The sequence below is a fragment of the Anguilla anguilla genome, chromosome 3, assembly GCF_013347855.1.
Source record: "Anguilla anguilla isolate fAngAng1 chromosome 3, fAngAng1.pri, whole genome shotgun sequence".
NCBI lineage: Eukaryota > Metazoa > Chordata > Actinopteri > Anguilliformes > Anguillidae > Anguilla > Anguilla anguilla.
In genome coordinates, this window is record NC_049203.1 from 70583337 (window position 1) to 70596618 (window position 13282).

The 13282-nt window shown below is 48.8% G+C and overlaps 3 protein-coding genes across 3 annotated transcripts in view; all 3 read left to right on the top strand.

Annotated features, from left to right (window-relative positions):
• Positions 1 to 1416, top strand: part of LOC118222560 (histone deacetylase complex subunit SAP18) — a 2097-nt gene extending 681 nt beyond the window's left edge. The window contains exons 2-4 of the mRNA XM_035408238.1: positions 15 to 124; positions 518 to 640; positions 1230 to 1416. Of these exons, the coding sequence (XP_035264129.1) occupies positions 15 to 124; positions 518 to 640; positions 1230 to 1386 (390 nt within the window). The 3' untranslated portion in view covers positions 1387 to 1416. The remainder of the gene's footprint in view (positions 1 to 14; positions 125 to 517; positions 641 to 1229) is intronic.
• A 2149-nt stretch (positions 1417 to 3565) lies between these two features.
• Positions 3566 to 6456, top strand: LOC118223228. Its single transcript, XM_035409468.1, has 3 exons — positions 3566 to 4574; positions 5683 to 5988; positions 6073 to 6456. The coding sequence occupies exons 1-3, from the start codon at positions 4128 to 4130 to the stop codon at positions 6454 to 6456; spliced, it is 1137 nt and encodes a 378-aa protein (XP_035265359.1). The 5' UTR covers positions 3566 to 4127.
• A 1708-nt stretch (positions 6457 to 8164) lies between these two features.
• On the top strand, positions 8165 to 11654 carry LOC118222855 (cytochrome c oxidase copper chaperone-like). The gene is made up of 4 exons (XM_035408755.1): positions 8165 to 8279; positions 8735 to 8866; positions 9060 to 9175; positions 11457 to 11654. Exons 2-3 carry the CDS (start codon positions 8754 to 8756, stop codon positions 9142 to 9144), a joined length of 198 nt encoding a protein of 65 aa, XP_035264646.1. The 5' UTR covers positions 8165 to 8279; positions 8735 to 8753; the 3' UTR covers positions 9145 to 9175; positions 11457 to 11654.
• The last annotated feature ends 1628 nt before the right edge of the window (positions 11655 to 13282 follow it).

The window sequence follows — 13282 nt, forward strand, 5'->3', positions numbered from 1 at the left end:
GCTGTTGTTTGCAGACTTGTCCCCTGCTACTACGGGTTTTCACCACCAACAATGGCCGACACCACAGGATGGACGAGTTCGCACGCGGGAACGTCCCGTCCAGTGAACTGCAGATCTACACCTGGTAAAGCACACCTTTCCAAACAGTCCCAGAGTCATCCAAACCGACCCAGCATCCTGGGCCACCACTGGCGTTACAGCCCTACAGATCCCTACTTTGGGAGCGGGCCGTACAGTTTTGATACACCCTTGAGGCTAATTGAAGGATGTGTAACACGGCTCACAGGTAGACACAGGGCACTGTGAGTACGCAATGTTGTTGAAGTTATCGTTGACTTTGTAAATCAACACAGTTATTTATAGTTATTCTATGTTTCTGACTGGTCTCTACCCAAACTGCTGGTGTTGGTGAACTTGTTTTTGTGCCGGTGATGAGATTTATATGCCATGCTGTAATTGGCCTGTTGGTTGCCCTGGATACATCCTGGTGAGTATTAAACGTTTGATCCTCTGACAGGATGGATGCCACTCTGAAGGAGCTCACCAGCCTAGTGAAAGAAGTTTATCCGGAAGCTCGGAAAAAAGGAACTCACTTTGGGTTTGCCATCGTTTACCCCGACCCCAAACGACAAGGCTACAGGTGAGACTTCAGAGGGACGCAGCAGCATAGGTGCACGCTGGTCTGTTCACATGGCAACGGCGCGTTCACGTAGCAACATCACGTTCACATGGCATGCAACCCACCCCCCCACCTACCCCGGTTTGGTTTCAGGGTGAAGGACTGTCGCAATGTTTGGTTTCAGGGTGAAGGACTGTCGCAATGTTTGGTTTCAGGGTGAAGGACTGTCGCAATGTTTGGTTTCAGGGTGAAGGACTGACTGTTTGGTTTCATGGTGAAGGACTGTCTCTCTGTTTGGTTTCAGGGTGAAGGACTGACTGTTTGGTTTCAGGGTGAAGGACTGACGCTGTGTTTGGTTTCAGGGTGAAGGACTGACGCTGTGTTTGGTTTCAGGGTGAAGGACTGACGCTGTGTTTGGTTTCAGGGTGAAGGACTGACGCTGTGTTTGGTTTCAGGGTGAAGGACTGACGCTGTGTTTGGTTTCAGGGTGAAGGACTGACGCTGTGTTTGGTTTCAGGGTGAAGGACTGACGCTGTGTTTGGTTTCAGGGTGAAGGACTGACGCTGTGTTTGGTTTCAGGGTGAAGGACTGACGCTGTGTTTGGTTTCAGGGTGAAGGACATCGGAAACACCGTATCGGGGCGGAAGGGGGCGGATGATTCCATGACACTGCAGTCTCAGCGGTTCCAGATCGGGGACTACCTGGACATCGCCATAACCCCGCCCAACAGAGCCCCGCCCCTCATGGGCCGCATGCGACCCTACTGACAGTCTCCCTAACACACACACACTCACACACACACACACCTGCACACACACACTCACACTCACACACACACCTGCACATTCACACACACACCTGCACACAGACACTCACACACACACACACACACACATACTCTCACACACACACCTGCACACAGACACACACACACACACACACACCTGCACACAGACACACGCGCGCACACATACAGACAGACTTGCATGCACACACACACCCAAGATTCCCCGCATATGTACACACAACTTTTTTTTTTTTGTTTAAACCATTTGAATTTTATGTTGAATTGTCCCCAGACTGACTCTTTTCTGTCTGCTGTAAAACTTGCTGTTTCCCCTCCTGGCAGCTGGATGTGAATTAAAGCTTCTGTTTTTAAACGCTGTGTGGGTGTTACCTGTCTCTACCTGCAGGACGGGGGTGAGTGTGCGAGTCTGAGCTTGTGCAGGTAGGTGTGTGTGTGTTCGCATGCATGCTGTATTTTTTCCATCCTGTTTAAATCCCTGGAGGGTGAACGTGTAACAGTGTTTCATTAGACAAGTAAGGCATCTGTAGAACAGCTGTTCGGGTGATTTAATTTGTGCTCGACAGCACTTCTCATAGGGAGAGGTTACATATTTATGTGTGTAGTTTCTCCAGTCTGATTTTCAGGCATGTATTTTAGCACGTAGCTCCTCTAATAATGAAGTTGAATTTCCTAACTCTCAGTCTAATGAATGTTTCAGACTCTGAGTGGGCCTGTTCTGGGTGTTTTGGCCTGAGTGAGCCTGTTCTGGGTGTTTTGGGCTGAGTGAGCCTGTTCTGGGTGTTTTGGCCCGAGGGGACCTGTTCTGGGTGTTTTGGCCCGAGGGGACCTGTTCTGGGTGTTCTGGCCCGAGTGGGCCTGTTCTGGGTGTTCTGGGCCGAGGGGACCTGTTGAGTATGACTCAGACTGCAGGGCTGTGAGTTTATGTTGGAAATGTAGCTTATCCAGACCAGAGCATGTGTGACTTCATGAGTCATTAAAAAACTATTATTAAATACTCTTCAGATTTAAGAAAATTATCCAGTACTTCAAAGTCATTCAAAATAAAATGCTGATATTCTGACTTTTCTAATAATCTTGGAAATGTCCACACACTTCGCATAAATTACGCTCTTAGAAACGGATCTTGGCCCACAGTCCACATCCTACACAGAACGGCGGGGCTTTGGGGGCAGACTTCACTTTCAGGGAAACGAGTCATTTTTACGTTGCTTTATCGATGTTCAGACTTTTTTAGTGGTATTTTATATGATCTATGGTTCATTTTTCTGGGCTGTAGATTTTGGGGTATGGAACCTCAAAATTACTTGACATGTCTTTGAGCTTATGGAACAGGTAAGTGTTTAATCAAGGGATTAAGATGGACTGAGATTAATTTAAAAATGAGAGGGAAGATTGGCTATTCTGTCCATCAAGGACCAGAACTGTAAAGAAGAGCTGGAGTCCATTCTGTTTGCTGTCACTACTCACAGGATCCAAAGACCTCAGATTTTACACACATTGGTGGAAAAAAGTGTGAAAAAAGAATGTTCGGAAGGAATTCCATAAAATACTAAAATACTGGGAGCTGAATCCTCACATCACCTCTTGGCAGAATGCTCTGTGTGTGCATCATTCTGAGAGGTCCAGTAAAACCTGCGATTCAATGGGGTGTAATCGCAACCCTACCCCAAAATCAGTCTTACCCCCAGCCCCCCTTTTCGTGATTACAACCCCGCCCTCCCCTTCTCGGTCTGAGATCTCAATCTGAACCACCCCCTCCCCACATAGTGATTTTTATAAAACCTTTTTATTTTAGTATAACCATTTTAAACTTCCGATGGGGATCTCTTGGATGACTGAACCTGGGCTTGGGTCCCTGCATCAAAACCTGTTAAAAACCCCTGCGTTAAGGAGTTCTGTTTAACACCAACAGAGGGCGCTATTGCCTCGGAGCACTTCCTAAACGTGCAGATTTCTTATCGGTGTTGAATACCCCCACACAGCTCACCCACTGAATGTCAACAAAAGGTCAACAAAATCCCAGAAAATAAAATATTTGTGGTGCCCAAATTAAAACTGAACTACAAGAGAGAAAAAAAATCTAACATGTTTCAGAATTATGTTATTCTGCGTCTCGGGTAGCCAAGAGAAACATTTAAGCAATGAAAAATATAAACATACTGGTAAATGGAACTACATGGAAAAAAGTTATGGTGTCATAGAAACACATCTAGTTTCTATGAGAAACGTGATGCCAGAAAGCCACTAATTCACTGCTAATTCTGAACTGTCTCCTGCTCACATGAATACAATTGTCAGGCTTCTGAGAAAGGTGACTGAACAGGTACTGTGAAGGTTAAAATAATAATCAAAAAAATTATCAGGAGTTCCTTTGTTCTGGAATGGGTATAAATACAGGCAGCAGCTGAAGGTTAATCTCCATTCTGAGGGACATTAGGGTGAGTGGAGAGTCACAGCTGCTAAAACATTCAATTTCAGAGTTTTAGATGAATGTTACTTCCCATTTTTAAATATTATCTCTGGCTCTGACTATCTGTACTTCCTGCAGGTGTCCAGTGTCTGTTGTGTGGATTTTTGTTTGTCTGTATTAATCTAATCTTCCTGGATTCTGGCCTGTCTGTCTGTCTGGAGCTCAGCACTTTAGTATTTTTCCTGGCACAAGGTGTGTTGGATTTACAGGACACCCGGTGAGCGGTTGCCATGGCGCTGTTTGGGAAGGTTCTGGAACCAGTCGGGTACATGCAGACCCTGCGGGGACTGGTCCAGAACATCTGCTCCTACCTGGACGGCAACGACGCACCTGAGGAGCTGGACCTGGTCAAGAAGAACCTGGACCACATCGACCAGGAGCTGGGCGAGGCGGGGCGGGGACTCCTGGCGGACGAGGAGGTGCACCGGCTGGAGGGGGACCTGGCGCTGGTGTACGGCCAGCTGGGGGCGCTGGTGAGGGCCGCGCCCACCTGCACCAAGCGCGAGACGGAGGCCTTCCTGGAGTACGCGCGCGACCTGCGTCTGGAGAGGCAGCTGATCGCCATGCACGCCCGGCTGATGGGCGTGGCCGCCCTGACCGCCCAGCCCACCCTGCTGGAGGAGCTGATCCAGACCCGGAGGCCCAAGCGCTGGGAGCTGCGCGAGTTCTGTGAGAAGGTCAGCCTCCCGCCATTTCGGCTCTGGCACCAGGCCTCCCGCCATTTCGGCTCTGGGCACCAAGCCTCCCGCCATTTTGGCTCTGGCACCAAGCCTCCCGCCATTTCGGCTCTGGACACCAGGCCCCGCCATTTCGGCTCTGGCACCAAGCCTCCCGCCATTTCGGCTCTGGCACCAAGCCCCCCACCATTTCGGCTCTGGCACCAAGCCTCCCGCCATTTCGGCTCTGGCACCAAGCCTCCCGCCATTTCGGCTCTGGGCACCAGGCCCCGCCATTTCGGCTCTGGCACCAGGCCAGTACCACGCACCGCTTCACCCAACACGACAGGCAGCTCTGCAAAAATCTGCACACCTGTAGCTCATTAATGACATGTTATTTCACTGCTGTTCAAAAAGGCACCAATCTCCATACAGTGTGTTCTGCACGCATCCAGAACTGGTCACATATGCATAGTGTTACTTTTGTGAAAGTGGAAATAAGTTATTTTTAAAAATGTATGATACACATTTTGGTCATTTAAGACTTAAGCATAAATCAAAGGTTGTTGGAGGACAGAGGATGTGCATTGTAAGTACTTCCTGTGACATCATAGACGGTAGATAGAGGACACACAACAGTTCTATCATCCAGGAACTGCAGTAGGGAAAGGGCGTGGCTTAGAGTAGGAATTCTTGTGACATCATTAATGACTGATTGAGGAGAGTGGGGGTAAGATTCTAGCAGTGACCTCTACAGGAACATAACCCAATGGAGCTTTTTTCAGTCAGGAGAACAAACATTACGATCACTGGAGGTTCTGCAGTTAGACTTAAGGGCAACATGAGAGAAATTTTCAAATGTCAAGTCCAACCCCATCCCACCCCTGCCTAACACAATCTCCTGTCCAACCCGCAGCCTTGAAACTCAGGCAAACACTGCTATCTTGGACCATGTCTCTCTTTTAAATGAGATTATTTTATCTCGGCTGTTAAAAGCAAACAACATCACTCCACGTAGATCAAAGGGAAACATTTCTTTAACCTCTAGCCTAACATTCTCCAGGGGCTTGTTGCTGTTGAGAAATGACCCAGAAGCCCCTTTCCCCTGTGTGTGTTGCCGTGGTGACAGGTGAACTTCGTGCTGGGGACGGGGCTGCTGTGCCTGTTCGTGCAGGCGTCCCTGACGGGGCGGGACCAGGCGCTGCTGATGAAGGTTTGGGGCGAGCGCATGGGGGCGCTCTACAGGAAGATGAAGGCGACGGGGGCGCTGTGCTCGGGGTACTTCCTGGAGCAGGCGCGGGACGACGTGCGGCGCATGTCCGGCGACGCCCAGCTGAGCGGCAGGCCCCCCGGGGAGCAGGCGGCCGCCATCCTCAAAGCGCTGGAGAAGAACTACGACTGGATGCGCTGGGCCGTCATGGTGCACCCGCCCGGGGCGGGGGGCGGGGCGGGGGGTGAGGGTGCGGCCGGGGGCGGGGCTGAGCTCGGGGGCGGGGCTGAGCTCGAGGGCGGGGCCGAGCTCGGGGGCGGGGCCGAGCGGCGGGACAGCCTGCTGACCGTGCCTCCGGAGCGGCCCGGTGGAGTGGCGGTGGTGGCCTGCTACCGGGACACGCCCACCTCCCTGGACAAGAGCCGCATCCACCAGCTGATCGTGGAGCTGGAGTGGAAGATCCCCAACCCGCCGCCGGAGGTGTACGCCTCGCTGGAGGAGGAGCCTGAGCGGGCGGGGCGCTACCTGGCCGGGCGCATGCTGCGCAAGCTGCGGGAGGGGCTGGGGGGGGGCGTGGTCGTGCACGTGGTCCCGGGACCCATGGAGATGCGCTGCAACTTCCCGCAGGCGTCCTTCTACCTGTACGAGTACAAGCACCGGCTGGCCTCCGGGACCGTGTGCGTGTTCGGCTAGGGCTGCGAGCGGGGGTGCTGCGGGGGGGCCACGCCCCTCTGCGTGGGGGGGGGGGGGGGGGGGGGGGGGGGGGGGGGGGGGGGGGGGGGGGGGGGGGGGGGGAGGGCCACACCTCGAACACGTGGGTCAGTGATCAGGGTCAGGGCCATGGTTCAAACCCCAGGCCGGGGAAACCTCCTGGGTGGTGCTCAGCCTGCATGGCTTCTGTGCAGTAAAAATCCTGCTGTATAAATATTCAATCACATGAGTCTCATCAGAAGACAATTTCTGACTATTTCAGTTTCTGACAATAAATCATATTCTCAAGTCATCTCTGCTCCTGGATTTTTTTCCCCAGATTTTTTATTCTTAAACACACATGCACGCACAGTCACACACACACACAAACTCACATACACACAAAGTACCTAATTGCAGCTTCTTGATGACATTGTTGCTAATGTCCATGTTATATATAACAGCCCCTATTGGACCTCTAAGTCAGGAATGTAACCCTTTAACTTGAATTCCATACTTTATTTGCTTCGTCTTTACTCATCTTCATGTCATTTCACATTTAATTATTTTTTTAGGATTGCATTTCTAATTTAACTATAATCTTTTCAAGATGTTGAAGAATTGATTGTGAAAAATAAAATTATGAGGGAGGAATTGGTCACAGTATATGATACTGGTTCTCAAATAATGGCACTACCTAATTTAAGCCAATAGTGACCACCTGAGGTAGACCGAAAATAAGATGCACTTGCCCTGCGTTGACGATGGAAACGTGTTGTGTGTACATCGGAACAATGGGGCCCCCTGCTGGCCCAGAGATGTCACTGCAACAACAGCGTGATAGAGCCTTCTGTAACTCCTGCGCAAGGTCACCGGTATTAATGTAGGGACATAAGTGTTCCACTTATTAAATTAACGCTTCTCTGACTGTCTCGGACTAGCAAAGCACACCCTCTGTACCTGTGCAAAAGAGAAATACGCTGACTGACAATTACCAAATACTGTACAATACGCAGTTTCACATAATAGAGCCTAAGACGATGTACAGTGTACAAGCAACACAAATCATACGTCATTTATGGTACCTGACCACAATCCTGAAGAAGCCTATATCAAAGGTTCTGCAGGTTTCCCAGAGAAAATGGCCGTTCAGTCTCTATGCAGTGCATCGCCGAGATTCAGAATGCAGAGTAAAGAGCTGCACGGCCTATATCAGATTTCACTTAATGAAAGATGCTGGGCACGGGGCTTTATTCATTCGAGCTGGCCACGCCCATTTTCCGGTCTGTGCAATGAGAAGGGGATGGGCTATCGATGCATTCGGTTAGTTTAAAGTAGGCCTAATAATGATGCCGTACTGTATAAAGGAATAAACTGATTGATTGGGTGAAATACGAAACCAGGTTAATTTGATGTGAACCTTGTTAAATCTGTGATATATTAATTGGCCAATTTAGGAAATAGATACAGTCATTTAGTGTGTGGGCTGAACTGGAGCGGCCTGTGCAGGGTCTCCATCGTCCGCCCGCAGCGCATTGTCATGCCCGCACTACCGACAACATACATGGATCCGGGAATTGTAGTGAAAATCGGCTGATGCTGCGCACATGTATGTGAATGTAGAACTACAGACCCCAGACATCTCACCCATTTCTGTGGGGCTCGCGCTGCGTAACAGAGGACGCACGTGAGGTCACCCTACATACGAAATGAGAGTTATGCAACATACATTGTTCGTGTTTGGTTTAACCCTTCCTCTACTGAATCGTCTGGTCTTCATGCGCACACGCCCACTAGGCGTCATTTCGACATTTTCTTCCAAACAGGTAGCTAGCTGGCTGCATGGGCTAAAATGTGTAATTTGTAACATGAAAGTTTTCTATCCAAAGTAGAGAATTTCAGCAACGAAGTTGGACAGTGCTGGAAATTCTGTTTCTTGTTTTATTAGTTTTGCTTATGAGACAATGATACCAGCTAGCTTCCCCGCTACATTTACTTTGATGCTACGCCTGCTTGATATTCCGTTTAATTAGTTTGAAAACTAAATTGCCAAGGGGTTAGGGAATTTATCAGCTTTCTAAGTTGGCTAGCAAGTTGTGTTCGCACTTCCCGTGCGCCTGACAGCAGTAAGGATGGAATTAGCTTGTCGGTTATTAGTTTGTTTCTTTGGTGCTGCACAAATTTCTCACCGGCGCGCAATAATTTGATTTTGAGGCCCTTTGTACGTTTCAGTAGGTCGCCAGGTTTAATTGAAACTGTGTTGTTTTCATGTTGCAACAAGGCAGACCCCAAGAAAGAAAATGTCGACCCTGACAGCGGAGTCTTGTGAGACTACGCCGGAGAGCGCCGAGCCGGAGGAGACCCCAACGCCGTGCTGTGAATGTCCTGAGACCAAGAAAGCTAGAGATGCATGGTAAGGAATCTGCAGGGCACCCAGGCGGAGGCATCCCAGAAAACTGGCGGACAAGTATAACAGATGAAAAGTGAATACGATCCGAGCTTTAACGTAAATGCGCTGTGAACAGTTTACTAATTCTACCTGACACTTGTCCATGGCGCTCTGTGTTGCGGAGGCTGTGTGTGGATTAATTGCCTTCCATTTGCAGCATCATTGAGAAGGGCGAAGAAAGCTGCAGCGACCTCATCGAGGCGCACAAAGAATGTATGAGGGCGCTTGGATTCAAGATTTGAGTGCATTCGGTGGATGAAACCTCAGTGAATGGTAAGCGCACTTTCGTGTTTTCTGGCGATAAAGATCAAAGGGGCGGGGATGCCTTTAAATTAGATTAAACAATTTACTTCATACTTTGCAACATCTCTAAAGCGGGCTTGCACGAGGGTGACTCGTTTCTAGTGTTAAGTTTTCTTTCTCAGTGTAATCAGAATAATTAATACACAAACGTGACGTGAAATTATATATCAGATGAGTGTATAACTCCCTACACAACTGATGCATATCTTTGTGTATGTGTTCTGTACCGTTCGGAGCGTTGCGGTTGGAACACAGTAACACTCGGCCCTGGCTGAACCGTAGACAAAAGGAGGGCTTTCCCCGGTGCGAATGGACACGATGTACCCGCGCGCTCTGCGCGTTCCATGTTGCGGTCATGTGACACACACACACACACACACACACACACACACCCCCCCTTTTTTTTTTTTTTTTTTACTTCAATGCGGCAGATCAGCCGAGCGATTGATCAGTGTCGTGGTCTAGTGTCCTGTACACGTTACTCTTTCTGACGGAGAAGCTCCTGCTGAAATGAAGAGGACTCCATGTTGTTAGAGACGCGGCTGAAGAGAGAAATGCGTGTGCGCGCTTGTTTTAGGAAATCACCAAAGTGTAGTATTTTGTCAGTAATTTCAATAGTTTGACATGTCATATTTTACGTTTTATGCTCAGTGGGAAATTTCAACCCACAATTAATCTATTCCAGGGGCAAAAATGAACAACTTGGATATAGTACTCATTTTCCACAGGTTTTTTTTCAAAATTCCTGTGCTTTCCAACACCAGGTCACAGAATTTTCTGTGAAAAGTTTGGCTTGTGTGCCGCTGGTCCACAGTCTGTAACAATTGACTGAGCCACACTGGAGTAGCCCATCTGCATGCAGTAGGGAGCAGTAGTTCTGCACTGGTGTGATTTAGGTCAGATTGTTGATCCCAAGGCAGCTTCCTGTTGGCTGGGGAACTGCCAGACATCAATCATGCATGACATCATGTCACCTGACAGGAAGGAACCCTTGTGCTGTGCACCTATTGGCTGCATCTTCATGTGTTTTTTTCCGGAGGGTCACGTGGTATGGGGTTTGTGTTTCTGTTGCTGGGGGTGTCCGTTTCAGCGCTCTGTCACATAGCCACTCCTCTCTGGCTAGGGGCTGTTAATGTTAGCTTCATTTAGTGCTGTGGCTGCCGGACGGTCAGAGGGGGTTAGAGTGGGTCGCAATATGCATGTGAAAACACAGTTTATGCACCGATAACCACACTACACCTAACTACACACTGTTGTTTAACATATTTTTTCTCATTTATGTGTTTGTGTGTAGGTAGGGAGGGTAGTGTGAGTGACTGAGTGAGTGTGTGTGTACTTGTAGTGGTATACTAACGCTGGTCTCTCTGTGATTGTAGTGGTATACTAACGCTGGTCTCTCTGTGATTGTAGTGGTATACTAATGCTGGTCTCTCTGTGATTGTAGTGGTATACTAATGCTGGTCTCTCTGTGATTGTAGGGGTATACTAACGCTGGTCTCTCTGTGATTGTAGTGGTATACTAACGCTGGCCTCTGATTGTAGGGGTATACTAACGCTGGTCTCTCTGTGATTGTAGTGGTATACTAAAGCTGGTCTCTGATTGTAGGGGTATACTAATGCTGGTCTCTGTGTGATTATAGTGGTATACTAATGCTGGTCTCTCTGATTGTAGTGGTATACTAATGCTGGTCTCTGTGTGATTGTAGTGGTAAACTAATGCTGGTCTCTGTGTGATTGTAGTGGTAAACTAATGCAGGTCTCAGTGTGATTGTAGTGGTATACTAACACTGGTCTCTCGGTGTCTGATTGTAGTGGTATACTAATGCTGGTCTCTGTGTGATTGTAGTGGTATACTAATGCTGGTCTCTGTGTGATTGTAGTGGTATACTAATGCTGGTCTCTCTGATTGTAGTGGTATACTAATGCTGGTCTCTCTGTGTGATTGTTGTGGTATACTAACGCTGGTCTCTCTGTGTGATTTTTAGTGGTATACGAACGCTGGTCTCTCTGATAGTAGTGGTATACTAATGCTGGACTCTGATTGTAGTGGTATACTAACACTGGTCTCTCTGATAGTAGTGGTATACTAATGCTGGTCTCTCTGACTGTGGTGGTATACTAACTCTGATCTCTCTGTGTGATTGTAGTGGTATCCTAACACTGATCTCTCTGTGTGATTGTAGTGGTATACTAACTCTGGTCTCTCTGGTTGTAGTGGTATACTAACGCTGGTCTCTCTGTTCTCTTGCAGTGGCGCAGCTGGCTGCTGTCCCTCCAGGTCGGTCTCTCTGGGTGTAAAGGGAACGTCTGCGTCGCTCAGATAGCATCGCTGTATTCCTGTTTGAGTTTGTTTTGTTTTTTTAACTGAAGTTGTATTTAGTCCTGGGAAATGTACTCACCCCCTGACCCAATGTGTTCCAGTGAGTGGAATTAAATAGATCCTATGCAATATGCTGTGAGTGTGGGTGTTTTTCGGGGGGGGGGGGGGGGGGGGATGGGAGAGATTACAGACCTGGCCCACAATGGGACCTGGTTTAGATGAAGACCAGGACCAAACATGGTCCCATTTCAACGGCCGCATGTAGAGACTGAGTGTTACTCCCTCACTGGAGCGAGAGAGCACACTGATCAGACAGGAAGGAAGTGTTCAGTGTCTCTGCTGCTATCCTGTGTGGAAATGAGGGCTTCTTACAACACAAGGATTTCACAGGTCCTGGCAACCCCAGCTGCCATGTGAACACACACACTCACACACACTCACATGCACATACGCACACACACTCACACACACACTAACATGTACACACACACACTCACGCATTCACACACACACATGCACACGCGCACACACACATACTCGCATGCACATGCACACACACATGCACACGCACACACACACTCACACACGCACACAGACCTTTTCTTGTGTTGTCTCATGCTGAAGAGCTTTCAGCAGAGCCAGGTTCTGGTCAGTGAGTGACCTCAGTGCTCCCCCGCTAACACTGTGCTGATTACTCTCTCACTCCCAGTTCATGCGCATGCTGGACTCCAGCAGCCGTTTGGGGTAAAGCCTCAGTCCACTGAAAACCAGCTGTCTGTATCCTCCATTATACCGGATCGTTCTCTGGAGAGCCACATCTGCTGGCGAAAGGCCAGCTAACTGAGAGTAACATAAAAGCCGCTAACCATTATGTTTACGTGTTTACAGGCGTTTAGCAGACGCTCTTATCCAGAGCGACTTACATTGCATCCATTTATACAGCTGGATATATACTGAAGCAATGCAGGTTAAGTACCTTGCTCAAGGGTACAACGGCAGTGTCCTACCGGGGAATTGAACCTGTGACCTTTAGGTAACAAGACCAACTCCTTAGCCATTATACTATACTGCCGCCTATATGTTATGCACAACATGTGAAGTGAAATAAGGGTATGAATGCTGTGTATGCACAGCTCTGTGCCTCACATAGCCTCTCCCTGCCAGCTCTCTCTGTCTCCGTAAATAGCAGGTAGGACCTCTCACTGCCCCCCCCACAACTCATTATCCCCTGTCACTAGGGAAACACACTGGTCCTGTCAGTATGAGAGTGTGCCCGTGTGTGTGTGTGTGTGTTTGTGCATGTGTGTGTAAGTATGCGTCATGTGTGTGTGCACGTGTGTGTGTGTGTGTGTGTGTGTGTGTTTGTGCATGTGTGTGTAAGTATGTGTCGTGTGTGTGTGTGTGTGTGTGTAAGTATGTGTCGTGTGTGTGTGTGTGTGTACACGTGTGTGTGTGTTTGTGTGTGTGTGTGTGTATCTGTGTGTATGTATGTGTGGTGTGTGTGTGTGTGTGTGTGGTGTGTGTGTGTGTATCTGTGTGTATGTGTGTGTGGTGTGTGTGTATGTGTGTGCACGTGTGTGTGTGTGTGTGTATCTGTGTGGGGGTATCTGTGTGGGGGTGTGTGTGTGTGTGTGTGTATCTGTGTGTGTGTGTCTGTGTGGGGGTGTGTGTGTGTGTGTGTGTATCTTTGTGTGTGTGTGTGTGGGGGTGTGTGTGTGTGTGTGTGTATCTTTGTGTGTGTGTGTGTGGGGGGTGTC

Excerpts from the sequence above, each read along its gene's own strand:
- LOC118223228 (XM_035409468.1), top strand. The coding sequence starts at position 4,128 with ATGGCGCTGTTTGGGAAGGTTCTGGAACCAGTCGGGTACATGCAGACC. Across the intron at positions 4,575-5,682 it reads TGCGCGAGTTCTGTGAGAAG|GTGAACTTCGTGCTGGGGAC; the intron begins GTCAGCCTCCCG and ends CCGTGGTGACAG. Across the intron at positions 5,989-6,072 it reads TCATGGTGCACCCGCCCGGG|CTCGGGGGCGGGGCCGAGCG; the intron begins GCGGGGGGCGGG and ends GGCGGGGCCGAG.
- LOC118222855 (XM_035408755.1), top strand. The coding sequence starts at position 8,754 with ATGTCGACCCTGACAGCGGAGTCTTGTGAGACTACGCCGGAGAGCGCC. Across the intron at positions 8,867-9,059 it reads AAGAAAGCTAGAGATGCATG|CATCATTGAGAAGGGCGAAG; the intron begins GTAAGGAATCTG and ends TTCCATTTGCAG.